Source organism: Juglans regia, chromosome 11, assembly GCF_001411555.2.
Source record: "Juglans regia cultivar Chandler chromosome 11, Walnut 2.0, whole genome shotgun sequence".
Taxonomy (NCBI): domain Eukaryota; kingdom Viridiplantae; phylum Streptophyta; class Magnoliopsida; order Fagales; family Juglandaceae; genus Juglans; species Juglans regia.
The window spans coordinates 3,634,258-3,658,461 of NC_049911.1; the positions used below are offsets into that span (position 1 = coordinate 3,634,258).

At 35.0% G+C, this 24,204-nt stretch overlaps 4 protein-coding genes across 10 annotated transcripts; 2 read left to right on the forward strand and 2 right to left on the reverse strand.

Annotated features, from left to right (window-relative positions):
* The first annotated feature begins 1,486 nt into the window (after positions 1–1,486).
* On the forward strand, positions 1,487–5,684 carry LOC108987839 (GDSL esterase/lipase At1g09390). 2 transcript variants are annotated; one of them, XM_018960864.2, is made up of 5 exons: positions 1,487–1,852; positions 3,037–3,228; positions 4,344–4,504; positions 4,631–4,895; positions 5,090–5,684. In XM_018960864.2, the coding sequence occupies exons 1-5, from the start codon at positions 1,597–1,599 to the stop codon at positions 5,320–5,322; spliced, it is 1,107 nt and encodes a 368-aa protein (XP_018816409.1). In that variant the 5' UTR covers positions 1,487–1,596; the 3' UTR covers positions 5,323–5,684. The 2 variants fall into 2 exon arrangements, with proteins under 2 accessions (XP_018816409.1, XP_035551302.1); XM_035695409.1 differs by having other exon boundaries at positions 1,503–1,852; positions 4,350–4,504; positions 5,090–5,669.
* An 866-nt stretch (positions 5,685–6,550) lies between these two features.
* Positions 6,551–11,189, forward strand: LOC108987906 (pentatricopeptide repeat-containing protein At1g56690, mitochondrial). 4 transcript variants are annotated; one of them, XR_004802825.1, is made up of 3 exons: positions 6,551–6,769; positions 10,609–10,789; positions 10,870–11,189. XR_004802825.1 is itself a non-coding variant. In XM_018960969.2 (3 exons), exon 1 carries the CDS (start codon positions 8,068–8,070, stop codon positions 10,177–10,179), a length of 2,112 nt encoding a protein of 703 aa, XP_018816514.2. In that variant the 5' UTR covers positions 7,636–8,067; the 3' UTR covers positions 10,180–10,562; positions 10,661–10,789; positions 10,870–11,189. The 4 variants fall into 4 exon arrangements, 2 of the variants coding, with proteins under 2 accessions (XP_018816514.2, XP_018816513.2); XR_004802826.1 differs by lacking the exon at positions 6,551–6,769 and adding an exon at positions 6,801–7,629; XM_018960969.2 differs by lacking the exon at positions 6,551–6,769 and adding an exon at positions 7,636–10,562 and having other exon boundaries at positions 10,661–10,789.
* A 1,462-nt stretch (positions 11,190–12,651) lies between these two features.
* Positions 12,652–13,378, reverse strand: LOC108987874 (protein NIM1-INTERACTING 3-like). Its single transcript, XM_018960916.2, has one exon. The coding sequence runs from the start codon at positions 13,131–13,133 to the stop codon at positions 12,747–12,749; it is 387 nt and encodes a 128-aa protein (XP_018816461.1). The 5' UTR covers positions 13,134–13,378; the 3' UTR covers positions 12,652–12,746.
* A 5,614-nt stretch (positions 13,379–18,992) lies between these two features.
* LOC108987869 (inactive glucose-6-phosphate 1-dehydrogenase 4, chloroplastic) lies at positions 18,993–23,949 on the reverse strand. 3 transcript variants are annotated; one of them, XM_018960907.2, is made up of 12 exons: positions 23,761–23,948; positions 22,745–22,982; positions 22,411–22,658; positions 22,216–22,310; positions 21,597–21,711; positions 21,257–21,462; positions 21,039–21,147; positions 20,920–20,957; positions 20,656–20,776; positions 20,388–20,590; positions 19,512–19,712; positions 18,993–19,413 (listed from the first exon to the last, which is right to left on the reverse strand). In XM_018960907.2, exons 1-12 carry the CDS (start codon positions 23,875–23,877, stop codon positions 19,176–19,178), a joined length of 1,929 nt encoding a protein of 642 aa, XP_018816452.1. In that variant the 5' UTR covers positions 23,878–23,948; the 3' UTR covers positions 18,993–19,175. The 3 variants fall into 3 exon arrangements, with proteins under 3 accessions (XP_018816452.1, XP_018816451.1, XP_035538922.1); XM_018960906.2 differs by having other exon boundaries at positions 22,733–22,982; XM_035683029.1 differs by having other exon boundaries at positions 19,300–19,413; positions 19,508–19,712; positions 22,733–22,982; positions 23,761–23,949.
* Positions 23,950–24,204: the final 255 nt, after the last annotated feature.

Genomic DNA, 24,204 nt, shown 5'->3' on the forward strand with positions numbered 1-24,204 from the left:
AAAATAAAAAGATAAAATTGTGATAATGGTACGCTCAGCAATCATTGATGGACGGTAGCCTAGCATTATTCTAATATATATGTCAACAATAATTACATGATTAAATTGTGACGTAGTTTTCTCATTAATTAGTTTGTCCCTCGATCCAGCTAGCTATGACAAGCAGATGAGCTAGACAACATTAATTAAGGAATATATATAAGATACTTGAGAAAAATTCATGAAAAATCAAATAGATTTCTCCAAAAACATATGGTAGTTTGTTCTCGATCAACCAAGTAATTAAGAGAATTTTAATTAAGATCAAATTTTTATTTATGAAGGACTAGTACTTCAATTTTATTAAGTGTCATCACTTATTGTAAAAGAATACTATAACATCTAATGGCCTGATGACATATAATCTGATTCTTTAAATAAAAAATTAAAATTTAGGTTCAAACTCCGAATCCCTACGTATAAAAAAAATAAAAAATAAAAATATTTATATGCAAGATAACAACAAAGTCCTGCATACTCATGCAATGGAGGGAAGGAGTACTAAGTGTAAAGTCAATGAACGATCAAAGCTAGTGTCTCTATTATCATATATAGAAGATATGTCTAGAATATGACAATGAAAGAAGAGCATAATAGAGAGCTATAAATTCAGCTAAGATATTTTTACTGATACTTAGAGATAAAAGGAAAAATCAAAGACAAGTTTATCAAGAACAAATGTTTTAGCCATAAGAATTTTATAAAAGTAAAAAGTACAAATTGATATAATTTCTTATAAAATTCTTTTAATGTAAGGTATATTTAATTAGAAATTACGTAAATTTGTGAATTTATTTTTATAAAATCTCACGAATTTATTCTTATAAAAGTATAATTATTGATGGATTCGCAAGTCATCTCAGCTCATCTCACTACTATTCATTACTATTCAGTAACTTTAACTCACAGATCTCACTACTATTCACAACTCATCTCATTACTATTCACAATCCATCTCAACTCATCTCAGCTCATCTCAAATCATCTTCGAATTCAAACATCTCCTAAATATAGGTATGTTACCTTTTCAACGCATAAAACCGATAAAAAAGACTTTTTGTAAATGTTGCCAATGTATGTGGAAAATGTTAGAAAAGAAAACAGAGCACGATCGAGTTGCTTGCAAATGCATAGAGCACAAGTTTCATGTTCACGTGATTGTAGTGACTGACGATCACATGCAAATGCCTAAAGAACAACAAGCAACATGACACTGACTCAGCCCCACCGCCACGCCCACGTCCTCCTAAAATAACAACGCCATGTTACAATATTTAAGTTCTATTTATTTTATCTTATTTTATTATGATAATTTTTTTAAAAAAATTTTTATAAAAAATATAATAAATAATTTTTTAAAAATTTTTAAATAATAATAATATTAAAATAATTTTTTAATAATTTTTATTTTATTATCTTCCCATGTCATCTCAATTCAGAATCGAGTAGCTTTAAATGAAAGCCCGAACGCCCAACCCCCAACGCTAAAAATAAACAGGAGTCAGGAAAAGCAGTGCCCAAAGAACGAAAAAGAACCTCCCGCCCACTACTCTCACCATGCTCTCGCACTCTCTTTCCCACTTCTTCTTCTTCTTTTTGCTTCTTCCATTGCTGTCTCTGCTCTTTCTTCCACACCCTGTTCTCTGTCAGTGCAAAAGACCCCCGGTTATCTTCAACTTCGGCGACTCCAACTCCGACACGGGTGGTCTCGTCGCCGGTCTCGGTTTCCCTGTCAACTTCCCCAATGGTCGTACCTTCTTCCGCCGATCGACCGGTCGGTTGTCCGATGGCCGGCTCCTGATCGACCTCCTCTGTAAGTGGGCCCTCCTATCTACATTACTCCTTTCTATTCATTCTAAGTCCACCGTCCAATGAAGTTGATGATGAATGTTCTCAATGGTTGGGATCTCTTGTAATGAGTGTTGCTCGCACGAGGTTAAAGGGATAACGTCTGAAAAATCCAACAACATCGTTGATGGAGGCCAACAAGTTAGATGTCTTCATCGGTGGGTCCCATTCAAATAGCTTGGGGTCCCACTTTTCACTGTCACTCGAATACAATGATTTAGATTTGTCTTGTTTTACTGGACATTGAAAGGCACCGAATTTGATGATTAGAATTATTTAGTTTTATAATTTGTAAAATATTTATGAGATTATTTTTATTAAAAAAAATTGTGTTTAATATATTTTTTTAAATATATTAGTCTAATTTTTACATTTTACTTATATTCTTTTCAAAACAAAGAAAGAAAAGTACATTTTACGTAGAAATTATTAACAATTGATTGATTTTATTATAGTAATTAAAGTTATTCTGTGTGAATAGTAATAAAATAAAAAATAAAAAAATAATGATAGAATATTAAATAATAATAAATAATAAATAATAGTAAAATAATAAATAATAATAAAATAGTGATAAATACACAACATTTTATATAATATTTTTCACAATATATGTTATAAAATAAAAATATTTTTATAAAATAATGTTAGTTTTATAAGATATTTTATAAAAATATATTTCTTTTAAAATATGTGTTGTATAAGAGTTGTCGGATAGAAGTCATTATAATAGTATATACTTTATACTCATTACGTGATTATTTCTAATTAATTATTCTCAATATTCACTTAAGAAAATATATAATCTAAATGATATCACATTATATATATAAAATAAATATTCTTAATAATAATTTTTATCTATATTTATTCTTTCAGTAATCAAACTAGTACTTTTATTACAGTACTTAGTGGTGTGTCGGTGCACGCTTTGGCCTTTCACGATAGGTTTTTAGGATCTATCCGGCCACAGTGTGTGCTGGGGACAAACATATCTGTCTTTTTCTTTTTCTTTCCTACCTCAGAATTTCGAGGACCCATCAAGTGGTCTGAAAGGGTGTCGGGACGAAGGATCCGAAGTTGCAAACTTGTCTACGTTATCTCTAATATCTGAAGATGTATATAATATTTGTGTGTGTGTGTGTGTAGGCCAGAGTTTGAATGCAGGGTTTCTGAGCCCATATCTAGATTCCTTGGGGGGGCCCAAGTTCACAAATGGGGCCAACTTTGCAGTTGTGGGTTCCTCTACTCTCCCTCGATATGTCCCATTTTCTTTGAATATTCAGATCATGCAGTTCCTTCGTTTTAAGGCTCGCTCCATTGAACTTGTTACAACAGCAGGTAATATTACATCTCATTTACCTTGCATTCCCATTGTTGGCTCATCTACTACCTGTTTCCGTTAAGAGAAATATGCCATATGAAGTGATGGACTGTGTATTCATTTTAAAAAAGTGAAGTTCACTATTTAAAAGATTGAGTTTCATATATACTCACTTTTTCTAAAGGAGTGCGGGTGTTTGCTCACTCTATGATTATAAATATCATTTATCTTTTAATATATTTTCTCTCTTCAATTTTTATTTATAAATATATAAACGGTGTATACAGATATCTTCTAAATATGTTATAGTATAGCACTAGCATTGGACTCATCAAATTTATCTTCAAATTTTGATAAAAAGTACATATTTTTCATATATCTAAAACTTTTTTATCTATAACTCCACATTAGATTAGCTATTAAATTCATCAAAATAATAATATAATATTTTTTTTTATAATAATATTTTTTTTTCCATATTTTATAATTACACTAATCATATGTTAACTAATAATTTAATTTGATTCTTACCTTATTATTATAAGATGGTTGGAGATTAAAAGTGAATAAAAAAGACCGTTGGAGATTAAAAGTGAATAAAAAATAAATTTAATGGGTGAACAGTAGCCTTTCAAATTTGAAGAAACATATCTATTTACTGTAGCTCAAAACTTTCCACTTATCTCTTTGGCTAATCCAATGCAACTCTCTTTTGATCAAATTCATCATATTTTATATTTAGCTAGACTTTTGATGAAGTCAATGTCAATGCTTAGAGTTTTGCTTACTTATCATCCCCACATGCCACATTTATTTTTTTAAAATTTTTATTTTATTTTATTCTTCTTAAAATTATTGAATTTTTTTTACTTATTATCCATATACCACAAATTTGATAAGAAAAAAAAAAAAAAAAAGGTATGGTGTGTGGTGTGTGGGAAGATGATGAATAGAATTTTTTTGTGTAATATCATGACGGAGTTGGGAGTTTTGATCCCCACGAGTCAATGGAATGGAATGACTTTTTTTTTTATATAATAAAAAAAAGAAAAGTGAAAATGAGTGATGAAAAATAACTTGTTTTATGAATGAATGAGATGTCTGAGATAGAAAAGGCATTTTGTGAACATAGGTTCAGGGAATATGATCGATGATGAGGCATTTCGAAATGCACTCTACATGATTGATATGGGGCAAAATGACCTTGCTGATTCATTCTCCAAGAACTTCTCTTATGCACAAGTTGTAAAAAGAATTCCATCAGTCCTTAGAGAAATCCAAAATGCTGTCAAGGTGAGTTGTTATATATATCATGTCGAAATTTATACTCTTGTCGGCACTAATGTATCACATTATTACGTTAGACAAGCACTTGTTCTTCTAAACACTGGTTTTTTTTTTTGGTTACTCGAAATGCAGACCTTGTACAATGAAGGTGGCCGGAATTTTTGGATACACAACACTGGTCCTTTGGGTTGTCTACCTCAAAAGCTGTCTTTAGTTCAAGACAAGGATTTGGATTCCTGTGGATGTCTTTCAGCTTATAATTCGGCTGCAAAATTGTTCAATGAAGGACTGCGCCGTTTGTGCCTAGAGATGAGATCTGAAATGAAGGGTGCTAATATAGTCTATGTAGATGTATATGCCATAAAGTACGATCTCGTTGCCAACTCCACCAAATACGGTAAGTTTTCTGTGTAATACTCCAGTTTCATATTGAGAATCTGAATAACTCACACAGAATTTGTAGGTTCTAAAAGTAGTCAATGGATTGATGCTAAGTCCCATATTGAGAATCTGAATACTCCAGTTCGTGAACATGAATCCAGCTCAAGTACTGTTGTTTTGAGAAGTACTCCTTGTTCCATTACCTTGCAGGTTTCTCAAATCCCCTAATGGCATGCTGCGGCTATGGCGGTGCACCGTACAATTACAATATCAAGGTGACATGTGGTCAACCCGGCTATCAGGTATGCGACGAAGGTTCAAAACTTGTGAGCTGGGATGGGATCCATTACACCGAAGCTGCAAACACCTTTGTAGCTTCAAAAGTACTCTCCACAGCTTATTCTACACCACGTACCTCGTTTGATTTCTTTTGTAGTGGTTGACTACCTAAGGAAATCATCAGTGTGCAAGCCTTGATGATGTTCATATGTCTGTCTTTCTTTGTAATGATGCCTCAAGCATGATGATTCAGCTTTGTAAAAGGTCTTAAGATTTTGGTCAAGTTGAAGAGGGTTGTAAACTTACTTGCCAAGCAAAAACAGCCTATGAAAGATTTACCTCTCTAGGCATTAAGAGGCGATACTCGCCAGTATCCTCCAGCCATGTTTTCTTTTTGTATCTCAAGTCATAGCGCCACTAAGAAGGGAGCGCAATCACTAGTGTGCAAAACATTTCATCAATAGAGGTAATGTGATCAAGACAGTTGATCACTATAAGTTATTTATAAGATTATTATTTCCTTTAACACAAATTTGTGAAAAAAGTGGGTTGAGTACAAAATATGCTCGGATTAAGAATTTTATGAGAGAGAGAGTTTTGTGGGTTTGTTTGAGGAGTGAGATCATCTTACATCATCTTATCTCAAAACTTCTTATAATTTCTTTTCCAATTATTATTCAAATAGAAAATGTTTTTTGATTTCAAATTTTTAATTATTTTCATCTAATTATTACATAACCGTTTCAAATTTTTTGAACTTAAAAAAATACAAAAAATATTTCTTTTTTAAATTTTAAAACAAAAATCATATCAAAAAATTATATTCTAACAATATTTAAATTTTATAATATTTTTATTCAATTTTTTCTTTCTCATTTTTCAAAATCTAATAAACATCTTAACTTAAATAATTTTACTATACGTACAATCTAATTCATTACGATTCACAAAACTTTTTGAGCGGTGCTACTCTGCCGCTCAGAGTAGCCCGCTGCAAGTTAAGCTTGGCCAAATTTGTCTTTTTATTTTTTTTAAATTTTTTATTCTTATTTTTTATCATTTTAAAATATTTTTAAAAAATATCAATACATTAATGGCATTGATATTAGTAAAAAAAAATTAAAATACATGAAGTGTCAAAATGAAGGGACAGTATTTTTCAAAATTTTTTGTTCCAGTCTCACTTCCTAATCCAGATCTAAAAATACTTTTGAGAATAAGATTTTTGTAAGATATTTATTTTTAGGTTTTTATAAAAGCTTTTTAGTTTTTTTTTTTTTTAATCATGAAATTGGATCAAATAATAAGACAGAAACTTTATTTTGGTGTTTAAAAGATGTTAGGCCTTGAAGTGATTTTTCTCTACTAATCAGTAACAGCTTTTTTAAAAAAAAAAATCCGGAAAATAGAAAATAGGGGTTTTATGGTGGAAGAATTCTATTTGCAGTCCGGACTGCAAAGCAGACCTCGTTAAACGAAACGGTGCGTTTCGCTTAAGCGAGAGAGATCACACTTTCTGCGTGGAATCCAAAGACCCAGATGCCAGGGGATCAGCTCGCTAAGCCCTAAGCAGATCCTTCACCGTCTGCCTTCGCCGGTCGAGGTAGTAAGGTACTCCCTTCTTACTTATCTCTTCTCTGCCGTCGTAAATCACCATCACCATCGCGTGCACAGCTCCAATCGCGATTGATGCCGTCCCCTTCCTCAAGAGAGGACCCCTGTTAGCAGCTGCTTATGGGGGAAGGGTGCTTGTATGGAATAGGTACTGATAAGCTTCAGAATAAATCTGCTAGTAGCTGCGTACAGGAAGTATATTTGTATGGAAGTTGTGTGTAAATAAGTAGCAGAAATAGATAGAGAATGGATGAAAAACAGAGTCACAAACAATTTCATAGATCAAAACCAAGGATTGTTCGATCGAGGCAATCCAAAGTCCAAACCTCCCAAAAACCCTAAAAAGTTCAATGCTTCCAGAATGCTCTTTTCCCTTTATCTTACTACAAAGTTACAAACAGGTCTAAGAAATCAAAATTACTAAAAAGGATAGCAGGGACGTGCCCCTGTATCCAGGATAAAACGCTGCGTTTCATGTGTGTTGAGCAGCTGCTACGTAGAAGGTGGCACTGGAACCCCGCGGAAGCAACTCCTTATTCCATCAGCACGCACTGTTTCACTCCCAGCCAATACGCACCGTTTCCTTTAAGCCACTGCGCACCGTTTCAAGTTCTACGCCATGCGCACAGTTCCGGGTTAACACTTTAGACACAAGCCCTCAGTTCACTTCAGTTGCTACACTTTCGTTCCCGAGTTCCCAGTTCTAGGGTTTCGATAACTGCCGTCCTCCACGCCGCCGTGAGCCTTGGTTCTCCGCCGGCCTCCTAACAACCCGTTCCTCAAATCGCCATCTCCATTGACTCAAAAAATCAATTCCTTGCCAATGCTGGGAATGGTATGAGATGGCAATGGGCAAGGTATGGTAGCATTACAATATGTTCTTTGGTGCGTTGCTTATGTTTATTTTTCTGTTGCGTCTCTATCTTCAGAAAAAGCTGTTGGGGATGCTTCTTTTGTCCTTCTGGTCTTTTGTTCTCCTTGCTCGTGGTTGAAGACAGTGGCTTTTTAGTCATTTAATTGAAACACACGTGCGGACTGCAAAGGAGTCCCAAAATAGGGGACCTGTACGCAGCACGACTCTGGGAGAAAACGATATCGGCTTCTTGTACTTCAGTAGTTCTTGTCATCATACTTCATTGTACCTACCTCTTTGAAGAGTTTCCCGCTTCACGCCTCAAGAATATTTTTTCTGCGAGTTTTTAGTTCTAATTATTCTAGAATTCTCAAAATTACCGAATCAAAGATTTGAAATTGGTGTTTTTTCCCCTCTGGGTAGTTCAGATTATATTGAATCAATGCAGTTTAGGTTAATCCCAAATAGAATATATAGTACGAGTGTTGTAGATTTCTCCACTTCTCAGATTGCCCGGTTTGCCCGTATTGGCCAAATTGAGAATGCCAGGAGGGTGTTTGATCAAATGCGTGATAAAAGCATTGTTGCTTGGAACTCAATTGTTTCCGGGTACTTCCAAAATTTTCGGCCTCGCGAAGCCATGATCTTGTTTGAAAGAATGCCAGAGAGGAACACTGTTTCTTGGAACGGGTTGTTGTCCGGGTATATAAAGAATGCGATGGTCAGTGAAGCTAGAAAAATATTCGATACGATGCCTGAAAGGAATGTTGTTTCATGGACCGTGATGGTTAGGGGATATGTCCAAAAGGGCATGGTTTCAGAGGCGGAATCACTGTTTTGGCGAATGCCTGAAAAGAATGTTGTGTCTTGGACCGTGATGTTGGGTGGTCTAATTCAAGAAGGACGGGTTGATGAGGCTTGTCAACTTTTTGATATGATGCCCGAGAAGGACGTGGTGGCGAGGACTAGTATGATCGGAGGGTATTGTCAGGTAGGCCGGTTGGCTGAAGCTCGTGAGATTTTTGATGAGATGCCACGCAGGAATGTGATTACCTGGACTGCAATGATTTCCGGGTACGTCCATAACCAGTGCGTTGATGTTGCTAGAAAGCTTTTTGAAGTGATGCCAGAGAAAAATGAGATGTCATGGACGGTGATGCTTATGGGGTACACTCATTTTGGGCGGATAAAAGAGGCTTCAGAACTTTTTGATGCAATGCCAGTGAAGTCAATTGTTGCTTGTAATGCAATGATACTTGGATTTGGCCAGAATGGGGAGGTAGCTAAGGCAAGGATGGTGTTTGACCAAATGAGGGAGAAAGATGATGGGACGTGGAGTGCAATGATAAAGGTTTATGAAAGGAAAGGACTTGAATTGCAAGCACTTAGTTTGTTTGCTGCAATGCAAAGAGAAGGAATTAGCCCAAACTTCCCTTCATTGATCAGTGTTCTTTGTGTTTGTTCCAGCCTGGCAAGTCTTGATCATGGTAAACAGGTTCATGCTCGGTTGGTGAGATCCCACTATGATCGTGATGTGTATGTTTCCTCAGTCTTGATCACAATGTATGTCAAATGTGGCGATCTTGTGAAGGCAAAGCTGGTGTTTGACAGGTTTGCTCCAAAGGATATTGTTATGTGGAATTCTATTATTACAGGGTATGCCCAGCATGGTTTAGGAGAGGAAGCTTTGCAGGTCTTCCATGAGATGTGCTCTTTGAACATTTTGCCAGATGATGTCACATTTATTGGAGTTCTTTCAGCATGTAGCTACACTGGGAAGGTCCACGAAGGGCATGAAATTTTTGAGTCCATGAACTCCAAATATCAAGTGGAGCCAACAACTGAACACTATGCTTGCATGGTTGATCTGCTTGGCCGAGCAGGCCAGGTAAATGAGGCAATGAATTTAATTGAGAATATGCCAGTGGAAGCAGATGCTATTGTTTGGGGTGCTTTACTGGGTGCTTGTAGAACTCACATGAAGTTGGATTTGGCTGAAGTTGCAGCAAAGAAACTCGTACAGCTCGAGCCCAAAAATTCTGGGCCCTACATTTTACTATCAAATATTTATGCATCCAAAGGTAAATGGCATGATGTTGCAGACCTGAGGAAAAAAATGAGAGCAAGGAGGGTGAGCAAGTCACCTGGGTGTAGCTGGATTGAGGTGGAGAAGAAAGTACATATGTTTACTGGGGGAGATAGCATGGGCCACCCTGAGCAGGAAATCATCATGAGAATGTTGGAGAGATTAAGCGGAATGTTAAGGGAAGCTGGGTACTGCCCTGATGGTACCTTTGTGCTGCATGATGTGGATGAAGAAGAAAAGGTGCAGAGCTTGGGGTATCATAGTGAGAAACTGGCCGTGGTATATGGACTGCTAAAGCTGCCAGAAGGGATGCCCATTAGGGTGATGAAGAATCTTCGGGTTTGTGGCGACTGTCATTCTGCAATCAAATTAATAGCAAAAATAACGGGGAGGGAGATCATATTGAGGGATGCTAATAGATTTCATCATTTCAAGGATGGATTGTGTTCTTGCAGAGACTATTGGTGATCGCACAGTTCCAACAACATATTGTTTTAGAGCATCATTTGTGCATACTCACCCTCCAAGAGTCTCACATTAGATATTCAGGCAAAGTCTCACATCACTGGATGATTGTAAGCTAATATTATGAGTGATTGTTTTGGCCTGATGAAAAAAGTAAATTGCAAAAATGAGTAGGAACATGCTTAGCAAATCAACCTTTTGAGTTCAGGGTTATACATGGCTTATGCTCTACGAAGAAGAAAAGAATCAAGGCAAAAATGATCAGATGATCTGGATTGATCTTAAAAATGGTGCGAGTAATGACCTAGTTGAGACCCGTGGATGAGCAGTCAGCCTTTTTCCCGTGTGAAATTTTTCTACAATGTCCATAGACTGCTCTCTAGTTGGTAACTTAGATGCTCTAAAACTCTGTTTTAAATATAAATATTTCAGAGGCCTTGTCATGAGGGTTCCAAGACTGACAACTTTCTCACTGGCATTGAAGGTGTGAGCATGTGAAGGCAGCATGGCATGATTGCTTCAAGAGGGAGATCCTCCATCTCATATGCTGCGCCATGCCAACCAAATTCTGCAGGGCAAGTTTTATCACCAAACATATTATAGTTTGCTTGAGGTATGTTTCTGAGCACATAACTTCTTATTCTGGTTTCTTTTTTGTTCTTAAGCTGCTAACATCTTGTGCCATTTTTGCAGGTTCTATGATGATTTGCAGCTAGATATATGACATTACATTATACGAAGTGGGTTGAAGGTCATTCAGAAAATTTTGTTTTTGCATAAGGCACTGTTGGGTTGGAGGTCATACAGAAGTATGCGATCTTTCCAATATAAAGTGTTATTGCATGTTTTCAACTTTCTGTCATTTCTCTAAATTAGTTAATGAGTCTCCTTTACTTGTCCACTTATTAAGAGAGGATATTGCATGTTGTGCTTTCAAGCATGCAAAGAATTTCTACCAAGTGGCCATATATTCTCATTTTTCTGATTTACTTGTTTGATGTGTTTTAGTCAAACCTCTCTTCCATTCTAGCTATCAGCTTCCAAATGTTTGTGCATGTGTGCGCTCACACTCCTGCATTATTTTTTGAAAAATGTTATTCATCATTCTTTTGTACCATTATCCTCTCATGATCGCTTGATATGGCATAAAATGATTGGTAGACAAATGAAACATAAAAAATAGTTTTCTAATCATTTAACGAAATGATGAGAGGATTTGAATAAAGGATGATGATTGATGAGTAGCATTACTCTTTCAACTTTATAACCCCTTAAGATATGACTTAGGCTGTTATCACAATTTGCAAGGTGATTTAAACCATTGAAATGTATAATTGATGGTGTCTTTGTTTTATCTTAGCGTGCTCATGGTTTTCCCCGTCGGCTGATATCATAATCTTTCCCTTATGTGCATCCTGCACTAAAATCTGTGCAGGTAAAAAAGATTGTAACTTTGGTTGTTAATTATATCTGGGAGTCATTCCCAACCTTTTATAATATTTCCTTTATTTCTATATTAATGTACATTTCCCTAAGAAAAAAAGAAAGAATTCTACTTGGAATCAATACCCACTGGCCATTGCGCACTTTGATTGCATATATGCGTGTGTACGCACTCAATTCAATTCCTTGGAAAATCTAACATCTAGGTGGGACGTTGATAGGTTGGGAAGTCTTTAAATATAGCCCAGTGACGGTGTTTTGATGAGAACCAGCTAATATGGATGTCCATTGCCTTTAATCACTTATCAATAATTATATCTCTCTCTCTGAAGAATTGAAGCTCGTTTCATTTGTACATTTTCTGTGAATTAACTGCTATCAATGGATGTATCTAGATTTTTTCCATCTTAAAATCAATGAACTAGGCCAGTCAGATTTATTATTGAGTTAAAGAATTTTTCCTCGTGCTACCTCAAGAACTCTGCTACTTTTAAGCTTATTCGTAAATACTTATTGTGGAATCCATAAGATAAAACATCAGTACTTCTTTTTATGCTTAGTGATTTATCATACTTTCAGATTAATTATGTGTTTGGGTGTGTCCAAAACAACCTTACAAATAGATTTTTTTTCGAGAGTCAAACTTGGCATGGATATTTTGTGTACCAAGTTAATGACAAGCCCAAGTTGCTCCCTCTGCAACTAAAAGATAACTGTGCCCCTCTCTCTGATATAAATGAGCAATGTCCTACCTAATAACTATACCTCTCTGTGTCAGATTGTTTCCAAATTTCCAATACATGTTTACGTACATAAAAGATTGAACACAACTTTGTTAACTTTTTGTTAATCCTATTTTAGATAACTTTCAATTCCTTCTGTCTCTCTCAATTCCTTCTTTTAGATAACTTTTTGTTAATCCTATTTTCAGATGGGGGGGGACCAATTTATTCTCTGAAAGCTATGGATTCCCCACTCATGGCATTGTAATCTTTACATTATACTTGCACCAGATTAGGCCAAACAAGATCATTGACAAACTTTTTCATTTTTATAGCATATAATGTAACTGGTGAATCTAGTTGATCTTTAACGTGCATGATATCACATTTCTGTAAATAGCCCTTCTACAAAGAAAGATTTAGGTCTAAACCTTTGTCATCTCCTCTATCTTCTTCTTCTTCTTCTTCTTCTTTTTCTTCTCTTTTAGAAGGACCTGGTGGGGTACTGGCACCAGGAGTACTACTCTTAGGCTTATATTCCCCGGGAAAATCTTCTGGTTGGAACTTAGGATTCCAGACCGCAGTTGTCTTGATCTCTTTCTCAACTGGTCTCTTCTCTTCTTTATCCTTTGATTCATTGACACCAGTCCTCAAACGATCGCGCACGTCGCGTGTGCTTCTAATCAAAGCAAAAAACTTCTCCATCTTCTTCTCTTCATCTTCTTCTTCTTCTTCTTCTTCTCCTCCTCCCTCTTCATTGTCCATCTTCCTCTTCTTTCCTTTTCCTTCCATGTTTTGTTGTGTTTTGAGGAGGAGGAGAATAATGGAGTACTATAATAGATACTTCTGCTGCTACCTAATGCTTATTTTGATGAACCAAATATCATAAAGATATTTTGAGACATAAAGAAAGATGACTGGTCTTTTGTAATTGCTCACTGCTTGATGAGAGAGAGAGAGAGAGAGAGAGAGAGAGGTTGCAAAATGCAAATACAAGTAGACAATGCGTTTTGTTCTTCTCTATAGAATAGTACTACGGTGCATGAACCACAAATACTAAATAGAGAGAGGGGTTTGTGTAGCCTACCCATCTTTATTTCATGAAGTAAAACCGTGTGGATTGACTATATTTTAAATAATTTTGCAGGCACCACCGCCATTATTAGTCTTTGAATAGAATCATTGCATGCGTCACATACTCATTGCCCATAACGTAATGTTTCTCCTACCATCTGGTGACGCCTGCACCATGACATGAAGGCTGTGGCATCTTCCTTTTATACTCATACTTATCAAATGAATAATATCTATTTGAAGTACAAAAGAAATAATTGTGGATAGCGATAAGACACTTCACGACAACAAAGATTAGGATACTCCTCCCCTAGTTATCACCTGACCCCATTGGAGCCAAACCTTTAAACAAGGCTGCCTGCCCCAAGTTTACCTTGACCTTCCAAAAGGCACCTAGAGAGTCACTGTGTGGATTCCTTCATATCCATCAATTTATGTCTTTCTAATATGATTAATGTTAGTTATAAATTTTAAATACATAAATTTAATACAAATTCTCTTATTAAAAAAAAATAGATCTTATTAAAAAAGAAAATGTCTTTTTTTTTTATATATATTTTTAATGATAAAATTCACTTTTTTAAAATTTTAAAAAAAAAACTATATAGACCTTGTCTATATAAAATTTATTAAATTATTCTCGTAAAGTTTGCCTTCAGTGAAAGTGATCGGATCTAATGTGTTAATATCAGGAATTGGAATACACAAAATGTGTTTGTGGATTAGGATTCATTGGATTTAGAAATTCATTGGTAGTGACTTCTCTATCTTTATTTTTAAATTTAAAGAATGTCTTTAAATTTATCTACATTGACTTATACATCTCTAAATTTTTACATAATTATAAATAGTGCTTCCTATTCATTCTTCAAACATTATTTTATTATTTTTTCTCTCTCCTATCCATTAAAATCAATTTTGTAGAATTTATATTAAGATACATAAAATTTATATTAAATTGATAATACAAAGTGGATGTTGATTGTAAAATATATATATAAAAAAATAATTTTAGAAAACAAATAAAAAATAAAAAAATAATAATATTTTTTTATTATTTGATTAAAGATATATAAACTAATGTGAGAGTTTTTTTTTATAAAAAATTATTTTTTAAAAAAGATGATTTTATATATGAAAATGTATAAATCACTATCAATAAGCCACCAAAATTCTGATTGGTTCTACTAATCCCCAGATTTCCAAACCCATGTGGAGGTGCTTTTCTTGAGTCAGCAGTCCACCGAGTCAACAGCGACTTGGATTGTGAGTAGATGTAAGGTGAGAAGAATTGAAATAAAAGTTGAATAAAATATTATTAAAATATTATTTTTTAATATTATTATTATTTTAAATTTTTTAAAATTTAAATTATTTAAAATTTAAAAAAAATTATAATAAGAAGATAAAATAAATAATTTTGTAACCAAACCCACCTAATTTTAACTGACAAACCCAAAATAGTTTTTGGCCTACATCGAGGACTAATTAGTAGTCTTCCAAGATAGAGACTAGAGCCAGTCAAACTTTTTCTGAAACATTTAAATTTATCTGATACCAATTGAAAAAATGATAAGGTACCTCACTGCACATGCCTGTGATGGGAATCTAAGACTATGTCTAATTATCAAATGTGATTACAATAAAATATAATTTCTAGGGTCATGAATTATTACAGCCTGGCGAATGAATCAGCCATTACTGCAATGTATCGACGGATGATTTCTCAAAGCTGTTTTGCTGATTTGATGCAACTCGGAAAACACTTCCAAGACCCCAGCAAACACATGTGAGAGTCGAGACAAACTAATTTTTGCAATGATAGACATATTCATAGATTCTCATCCATTTTAGTTCAGATGGTGAAATGATTTGTACATATATATCTTTCTAATATTTAAAAGTATGTATAAGATCAACAATAGTAAATAGTGAATTCAGTGGAGTCAGCAGCGTCGTCTTCTTCTCGTTCATTTCTTTCCTATCTTATTTCATTCAGTCACATTTTTACATCTTAGTTGAACATTAAACATCTAGTTAGCTCTTCTTCGGACAGTCCAAAATATCTAACCTTGATAGAAGGGATGGAATGCAAGATATTTTGTAGAATCTGCAGACGTTTCATATTCGACTGGAGAAAAAAATATTTCTTGTCGTGCTGTTTGAGAGTTTTCTTCTCACCGTTTGGTATGCAAAAATTTCTAATTTCACTTCAGCATGTTGTTTTTCATCTTCTCTTTCTCGCATATTTATTTTCATTTCAGATGTATTTTCGCATCTCTGTTTTCTTTCTTCTGTGTTTCTTTTTGGTTTGACGAGAGGAAGAGAGAGTTGCCGTGTGCGTGTGAATGGTAGTGTGTGACGGAGAGGGAAAGGGAACTTCGTGGTGGCCGGGTCTGGTAGAGATTGTCGCCGGTATGAAGTGGTGGAGGTGTGGTGGCGTGGGTGGCCGCCTACGGCTGCGCTGGTTGAGAGAAATAAGAGAAACCCATTTCGGATGGGTTTCCACGGGAGACAGATTGGGCTGCGCTTGGGGGACATCGGTGGTGGCTGGGTTGGTCGCCGGCGTGAGGGGGAGTCGCCTGTGGTGGTCGTGACGGTAGGTGGCCGCATACGGCGGCGCCGGTTGAGAGAAATGAGAGAAACCCATTTTGGATGGGTTTCCGCAGGGGAGACCTAGGGCTGCGCGTGGGGGACATCAATAGTGCCTCGGTTGGTCTTCGACGTCAGAGGGACTCCCCGGTGGTGGCGGTGAGACTGGCCGGCGCACGGCGGCGCCGGGCTGGGCTGAAGGAAAACGGATGTGAGGAACATTCGGGCCACAGAGAGACAACGTGAGGGAAAAAAAAAATTAACAAAATCATTATAAATTCACTAAAAAAAATAATATATGTTGAAAAATATCTATTTATTTGTTATTAATAAATAGTAGTCAATTGTTTTTTTTTTTTGCATAAAACTAAATATATAATATAATGTTAATAGGAATGTTTAGATAGAAAATAACTTTAGATGAAAAACTCAGTAATATCCCTAATAACATCGGTATCCCAGTCAAAATCATTATAAATTCACTACAAAAAATAATTTATGTTAAAAAATATCTAATTATTTGTTATTAATAAATATCAATCAATTCTTTTTTTTTTTGCATAAAATTGAATATATATTATAATGTAAATAGGAATGTTTAGATAGAAAATAACTCTAGATGGAAAACTTAGCAATGTCCCTAATAACATCAATATCATAGTCAAAATCATTATAAAGTCACTACAGAAAATAATATATGTTTAAAAATATCTAATTATTTGATATTAATAAATAATAGTCTTTCTTTTTTTTCTTTTTTTTTTTTTTGCATAAAACTGAATATATAATATAATGTAAATAGAAATGTTTAAATAGGAGTCTATTTCATTAAAATTCCATAAAGCCCATTGAAGTTAATTAGAAGAAACTTTTTTCTTTTTAAGCTAATACAAGTGAGGCCAGGGTGTACGTACTAGGGTGGGTGTAGAGAGGGTAGAGAGGGGATTCTTTCCCATTATTATTTTTAAAAAATAATAAACATTAATTTAATGGTTGATAGACAATGCATGCAGCTACATCAGAACAATGCGATAGAAATGAGACGGGAACATGAACATTATGCACGCACTCTTAAATGTCACACGGATTTGTGAACAGATCCAAGGCCAAGTATCTCCATATATATGGTATCGACATGATTATTAATCTAGACTTAAGAGATCATATATAATTATTAAGATATTCAGGGACTAGGAGTACTTAGTGTGAGGTTGGGTATTAGCTGTTAGCTAGGCCGGGACCCAAAAATTAAAAATAAAATAAAATAAAAGAATTGCAAGAAATAATTAATTAAAGAAAGAAATTCAAATTACCTTCTCAGAAATAGCATCTTGAACAATAATAATGTCACTGGTAATTGCAGCTATCACCTTTTCGGTTGAAGATTCAGTGTCAAAGACACTAATAAAGATAGATTTAACATGGATCTCGAATATGCCATCCACATCTTTCCTGCTTGCCTTTTCCCAGTATGTATCCAGCAAGCCACCTCTTTATATAATTTTATCAAGTATAATTAATATATATATATATATATATATATAATTACACACATCATGTTCATCTAAGGAGGAGGAAGATCAAGAGCAATTAATAAATAATTAATGCTCGGCCAGAAAATTAAAGTGTTTGTTTACCTGTCCATGAAGAAAACAGTATAGGTATACTGAGATACACAAAATCCAGTCAGTACTGCACACAGAATATTGAATAAAATATGTCAGAACATTGAAAATGGGTTTGGGAGCTGCTGGCAAGCAACTTGCTCCACATTTTCCTTTATGCATGTGGATGGTCGACCTGCCCTGGCACGTGACTTTTGGCTTACTTCTTTTTGTATTGTATTGATCTTTGTGTTAAGAAAATAAAAGCAGAAATTTGAAAAAATTGTATTTTATATTTAAATAGTATTTACAAAAATAATTAAAAAATTTTGAGATTTTCTTATCTCGTCTAACTTTCCAAACAAGCCTAAAAACAAAATGAGCTTAGATCAGGAGCTAAAACAAGAAAAAAAATCCAAGTCTAGGCAATAAAAAAGAGGCTTTCTTAGTTGACATAGGGTTTGAGTGTGTTGTGAATAAAGTGAAATAGTATAGAATAACGTACGCCAAACCGGCTTACGTTTATGTTTATTCAATTATTGGTTTTAAAATACATTACTCTTCTATTATCAAAATTTCTTCTTTCCAATTATCTTCATAAGTGATGTTAATATGATTAATTATTTAATGATTCAAATGAACATATAGTAGTATATATATAAGAGTCTGCAGACAAAATATAACGTTCTAAAAAATTTCAAAATTTGTTGCTCCTTTTTATTTGTTTAAATAGTTGATTCGGTTGTGAGTTTTTGATTTATACATTTTTCGTCTGCAATTCATACTAAAAAAGTCATATAATTTTTGTTGGTGGTGCATTTCTAATTATTATTCTCCATTTTTTGCAGCTTGGTTGAGTTTGCTAACTTGGTTGGATTTCTTTCGTCTATTTCTAATAGTACCAAGGTAACCAACAATGCTCTGAATGTATCTATTTCAATGGTTGTTTTTTGTTTGTTCAAACATATATTTTGATTGAAAATGTTTATAACCTTGCATCATCATGAGCATATAGTGATGTATATATAAAAGTTTACAAATAAAATATAACATTCTCATGGATTTCAAAATTTATTGTTTCCTTCTATTCGATTAAAGAGTTGATTTCATTGTAAGTTTTTAGTTTTGACCTTCTTCATCTTGAATTCATACTAAAAAATTCTTAGTTTTTATATTTGTTGATAGTACATTCTGAATTTTCATTCTCCATCCACCAAATACAATACTAACTCTAAATATATAGATTATTGTCTAATATAGACCTTGAATATCCTCATAGACCTATAGTTTGTTTTCCAAACTTGCTTAAACCTATTGTTTGTTTAAACTTATTGCTATTTAAATTAGTAATTTCTAATTAGAATAATCTATATTATCCTCATAGACCTTATCATTAAATTCTCTTCTTCTACATTATATGTTTATATTTTAGAACAATTAAATACAGGGCAAACGTGCCTTGCACGTAGCTTCACCGCTAGTGTGTATATATATATATATATATATATATATATCACATATTTTGTAGTTGGTTTGCAGCAAGAACTCACGAACAAAATCTTCACTAATCCTCCGCCCATGGAACCCCATGTTTCGCCCAAAGATAGTATGCTCCAACAGGACCTCTACCCCCTAATTCATATAGCTCAGGTACTGAATTTTTCTTGTCCATCTCATTCAGAACTGGAGATAGAATATTCCATGCAGCTGCAAGCTCATCACTTCTCATGAACAGATGGTTGTCCCCATCAATGACATCAAGAAGAAGATGCTCATATGAATCAGGCACCTCCACTTTATATCTACATTTGAACTCAAGAACATTAATTGGCATACAGGTTTATTGGCAGTGTTGTGCTATATATCAGTTATGAAACAAATTAAACAGTAAAGTACTTGCTTGTCCTTATAGAGCAAATTCAATTCTGGAGAATCCAACTGCAACCCCAATCCAGGAATCTTATTGTTAACTCTGACTAGAATGGCTTCATCAGGTGCATCACGTAGAATCAGCTCATTTGTCCCAAGATCAAAATTATGCCCAATACGGTCACGATAGAGGTTCCCTGGAACACGCTGAAACTGTATGCGTATCTCCACTCTGCAGGGTACGGCTAATCTTGGTAAGGATATATGCTCTTAAACCAGTCTAGTTTAAACTGATCCTATACTATTAGCTCGTAGAAGCAGTAGTTACAATTCTCTTTTTCAAAGAGCAGCAATTATCAGTTTACTTGTAACGCAATGCATTCCTTTGTGTGTACCCATAAACACCCATAGATTATTTTCGATTGACAGAGAACTTGTGAGTTCAGCAAACGTCATTTTGGTAAATATAAATAATCCATGTCCAAGATAAGACAAAAAAAAATTAATATGTTTATTCATCTTCTTCCAAGCTGAGCTGAAATATGGTTCAATGCTTGAGCAATTCTAAAATCTTTCGAATCAGAGGGAAAATATAACCCATAATCTCCCTTCAGCATTCCACTAAAGTTCAACTTGTAAAGAACTTAAATCTCAGAACATTACATGTTATGTCAAAGTTTTGAGGACAAGGCAATCACAAAACTTAATACAATAAAGGAAGTGGAAAGAGAAGAGCTCTCAGTTTCTGAACATAGGCACCACACATCTGTTTTACCTACCTAAAGACTTAACATATGTTTCTGTCCTGCAGAGGAATCTACCAGTTGGTGTAATCAGGCAGTAGACATTTTAAATTTTCAGTGCAGATGGTGCTACCATGCAAAATAATTATTGCAATAGATCTTACCGGTGCTTGATAAGCCCCAAGCCAGCTTTGATCAAAAAAGGCACACCATCCCAACGTGCATTGTCAATGTATAATGCAGCAGCAAAAAATGTGGGGGTCAGACTGTTCAAAGATACATCAACTTTATCTCCAGTACTCCCTTTGTACTGGCCAAGAATTACATCACTGGGTTCCATTTTGCGGATTGATCTTAGAACCTTAACCTGGAAAGAATTTTCTCACCGTTACAACTGAATGCATTGAAATGCTCTATAACATGCATGCATACCTTTTCATTTCGAATATCTTCACCATCAAGACTTATAGGAGGTTCCATGGCAAGCAAAGCTATTGTCTGCAGTATATGACTGTGCACTATGTCACGGATAACGCCATACCCATCAAAATACCTGAATAAATGGACAGGAAGAATATATGATATATATGATATATACCAAGTATATAAACACACGCATTCTATTGGTTACCCTTGATGTCATAAGTCTACTATATCTATTTGAAAACAGCAACACGAGACAGCCCTTATGAGTACCTTCTTGCCTGCACACCTAACTCCTCTGATAAAAGGACCTGTAATAAGTTATTTAACTATTTCAGTGAATGTGCAATATATTGGATGAGGCACGTGCCAAGCTCATTATAGAAAAGTACCTGCACATTGCGTATATATGTACGGCTCCACAATGGCTGAAAAACTAAATTAGCAAACCTCAAAACTGTGAGGTTTTCAATCAGGTTCCTTCCTAGAAGATGATCAATCCTGAAATAAGATTCTTTCAACTTGTACAGTGATGAATAAGAAAATATTACACGTAAATGTGTTTGCACATTTGTGTATGCTGCAAGATATGAAGATTTTGATTGGAAACCTGTATATTTGCTTCTCCTCGAACTTGGAAAGAAGAGACTGTGTCAGCTGATAAGAAGAAGGTGCATCAAAGCCAAAAGGTTTCTCAATGATTATACGATTCCAACCCTTTTGGGTTTGTGCATTACGGGCGAGAGAGGATGTGACATCTAGAAGAGCTTCTTGTGGCACAGCAAGGTAAAAAATCCTGTTGGCTTCAGATTCCCCCTGAGATAGGTAAGCTGTTACAGAATCAAATAACAAAAGCTTCTCGTACATTTATTTGAAAGCCAAAAAGGAGACATTTAAGTAGAAGTATGTGCATGTGCGCGCGCGCATGTGGATCTTTTCTTCAACTTTACCTCAATCTGCTCCATCAAAGTGTTGAGCTTTGACATCCCCTGTATATTGTCATTACCTCCATTAAGGTAGTATGTTCTACTGAGGAAAATATCCATTTTGTCGCCGCAGTTTTGTCTGCAAGTATCATTTAACCTCAATGACGAAAGCAAAATTTGAACATTATTGGAACATTGATTGTATATGAGAAATGACTTATGGGTTTTTGTGCAACAGTTTATGGCTCTTGAATGAAAGATACTTTTCAACAATATTCACTATGAAGTGCAATCCCTTGGTTACAAATGAAAATCAAATGGTCGCCTTTTGCTTATTATTCTAATTATATAAAGACCTTGATAACAACAAAAAATTCTAAGACAAGAATTAGTATACAAATCATTTCCCATTGTCAATAGGTTTTGGTATCTCCCATCCTCCCTTCCTGAATGAATATGAACACAAAGACCTCAAAGTCATGTTCATGATATTTGATGCAAGTTGTGAGCTGCAATAAAGCAGCATGCATAATCGTATTCTCATTCCATTTGAGAATTCTAAAACACTACAAGATCAAGAAATATAGATTTATGAAACTAAAAGTTGGACATAAGCATGTAATTCCATAGGTGAGAATCATACTGATGATCAATGCGGCAAGTTAAAGTTGAAGCTATAATGTTTCTCAGCTCTTCATCAGTCAAATTCTTTCTTGAGTATCCAAAAATACCTATATTCTGAAGCCATTGAAAAGGAGATCTGAGATTATGTAAAGTATATTGAACTCAACCATATAGATAGACCTCCAACTGAACAATGACATCAAACTTGCTGTACCTCAGGAAGAAAACCACTATAGTACAAAGCAAATAATGCTGGAAAAATCTTTGTCCTTGCAAGCTCTCCAGTGGCTCCTATGACAGCAATGCAGAGTGAGGGTGCTTCACGACCCTCAAAGGAAAAACTGGAGGAATGTGCTTGTATGACAGGTTTAGATTCCATAGAAGCGATAGACCCGTCAGGTTGATGATGTGGGGAAGAACTTGCTTCATGTTGTACAGTTGTTGAGGTTTTTTCATTAGAATCTGCAAGTTTCACACTCTGTTTGAAAAACGCTAGGCTAACTAAGCATACTTATCATTATAAAGCTATGGCTAACCATTCTGCATACGTATATCTCCTACTCCAAACGATGAAGTAGTTTCCAAATGATTTGTTAGTGGGTCTTTCTCTTCACTTCTTATACTTTTAAACTCATTTGCTCGTCCACGTTTTCTATTCCTCTGCTGAAGGTTTATGTTCTCAAGTATCCATAGTTTTAAGCCATAAAATCTTCTGCATAATTTGGCACCTCCACCATAGCACACAAGGCGTCTGCCCGTTAAGGAATGAAAGTTGTCTACAGCATCCTACATGCAAGATAAATATATATATTTATATTTCCTTACATATCTCTGAGATGCCCAATATAACGGTCAATGCTATTCGTTGAAAAGATAACAATAAGTTGTGCTTCAACAGCAATTTCTGTGACATAATTCCATTACCATTTGTAATATCAAAAGGTGGAAAGCATGTAACGGACAGACTCAAAATAAGCAAAAAGGAGTGAAGCTGATTGAGTTTTGGTACTGACAAGCCGGATATTAATTTAATACGACTGAGCGCATAGTTTTGGTACTGAGAGCTTTAAAACAAATTAGATGCTGCAACATATGGCTCAAAATAGATTGAAATCTCTTTGGTACTAGGAGATATAAAACAAACTACATGTTAATATTTATGGTTCACAACAAATCAAAGTTTCTTTACTGCTATTGAATTACCAATTACGTAAACAAGAAAGGTCGAGTTGATATACAAGGGTGTGCGCTATTTTTTTCACATGTTCCATAAATTTTCCAATGAATCAAAAAGAGTAAAAGGAAAGAAAATAAATTTTAGCCCCTCATTCTCTTATTGTCTCTCTCTTTTTTGGGTTTCTCGCAATTGAACTCTGACCTAGGCTCACCAAAGCTTCAATGCTTCAATAAGACAAGAGTAAGCTCATTTTCTTTTCAAATCTTCTTTACTAATCGACCCACCCAGAATCCAAAATCATGAATTCCTTTCACTTTTCCACAAAACAAAACCTTATCTATATGCATCCATACGTGTAGATAGGTATTTTGCTGATCGAAAACTCACCGGGAAAATACGAAGAGAAACTTTGCGAGGAGTTGAGCAAAGAGATGTTATGGGTCTGGAAACCGAAGGTTCCGAGAACGAGAAGGGTGCTGAGAAAGACGAAAGTGACATGAACATCCTCCGCTTCTTCTCGGTTTCGACTGTGCTACTGTTTTAAGTTTCGAGGTTCAGAGTCCAGAGAGCAGCGTTGGAAAACAAATCGAAGGAGGGTTGCAAAGGGTGTTCTGTGGTACCGGGTGCAGGAGAGACACTGCACAAAAGTGGCTTTCTGATCGGACGGCTGAAATTTAAAGATAGTTCGGGATGGATGGAAGAAGTGCAACCCAGGCCGTCAAAGTAGTTGACTAGATGATAATGTCAAAATCTTCGGATTTGCCAATGCTATCTTGATCAATTTCTGCCGTGGCTTATGTTGATTGGATATGGATAGGTATAAGAGTAAGA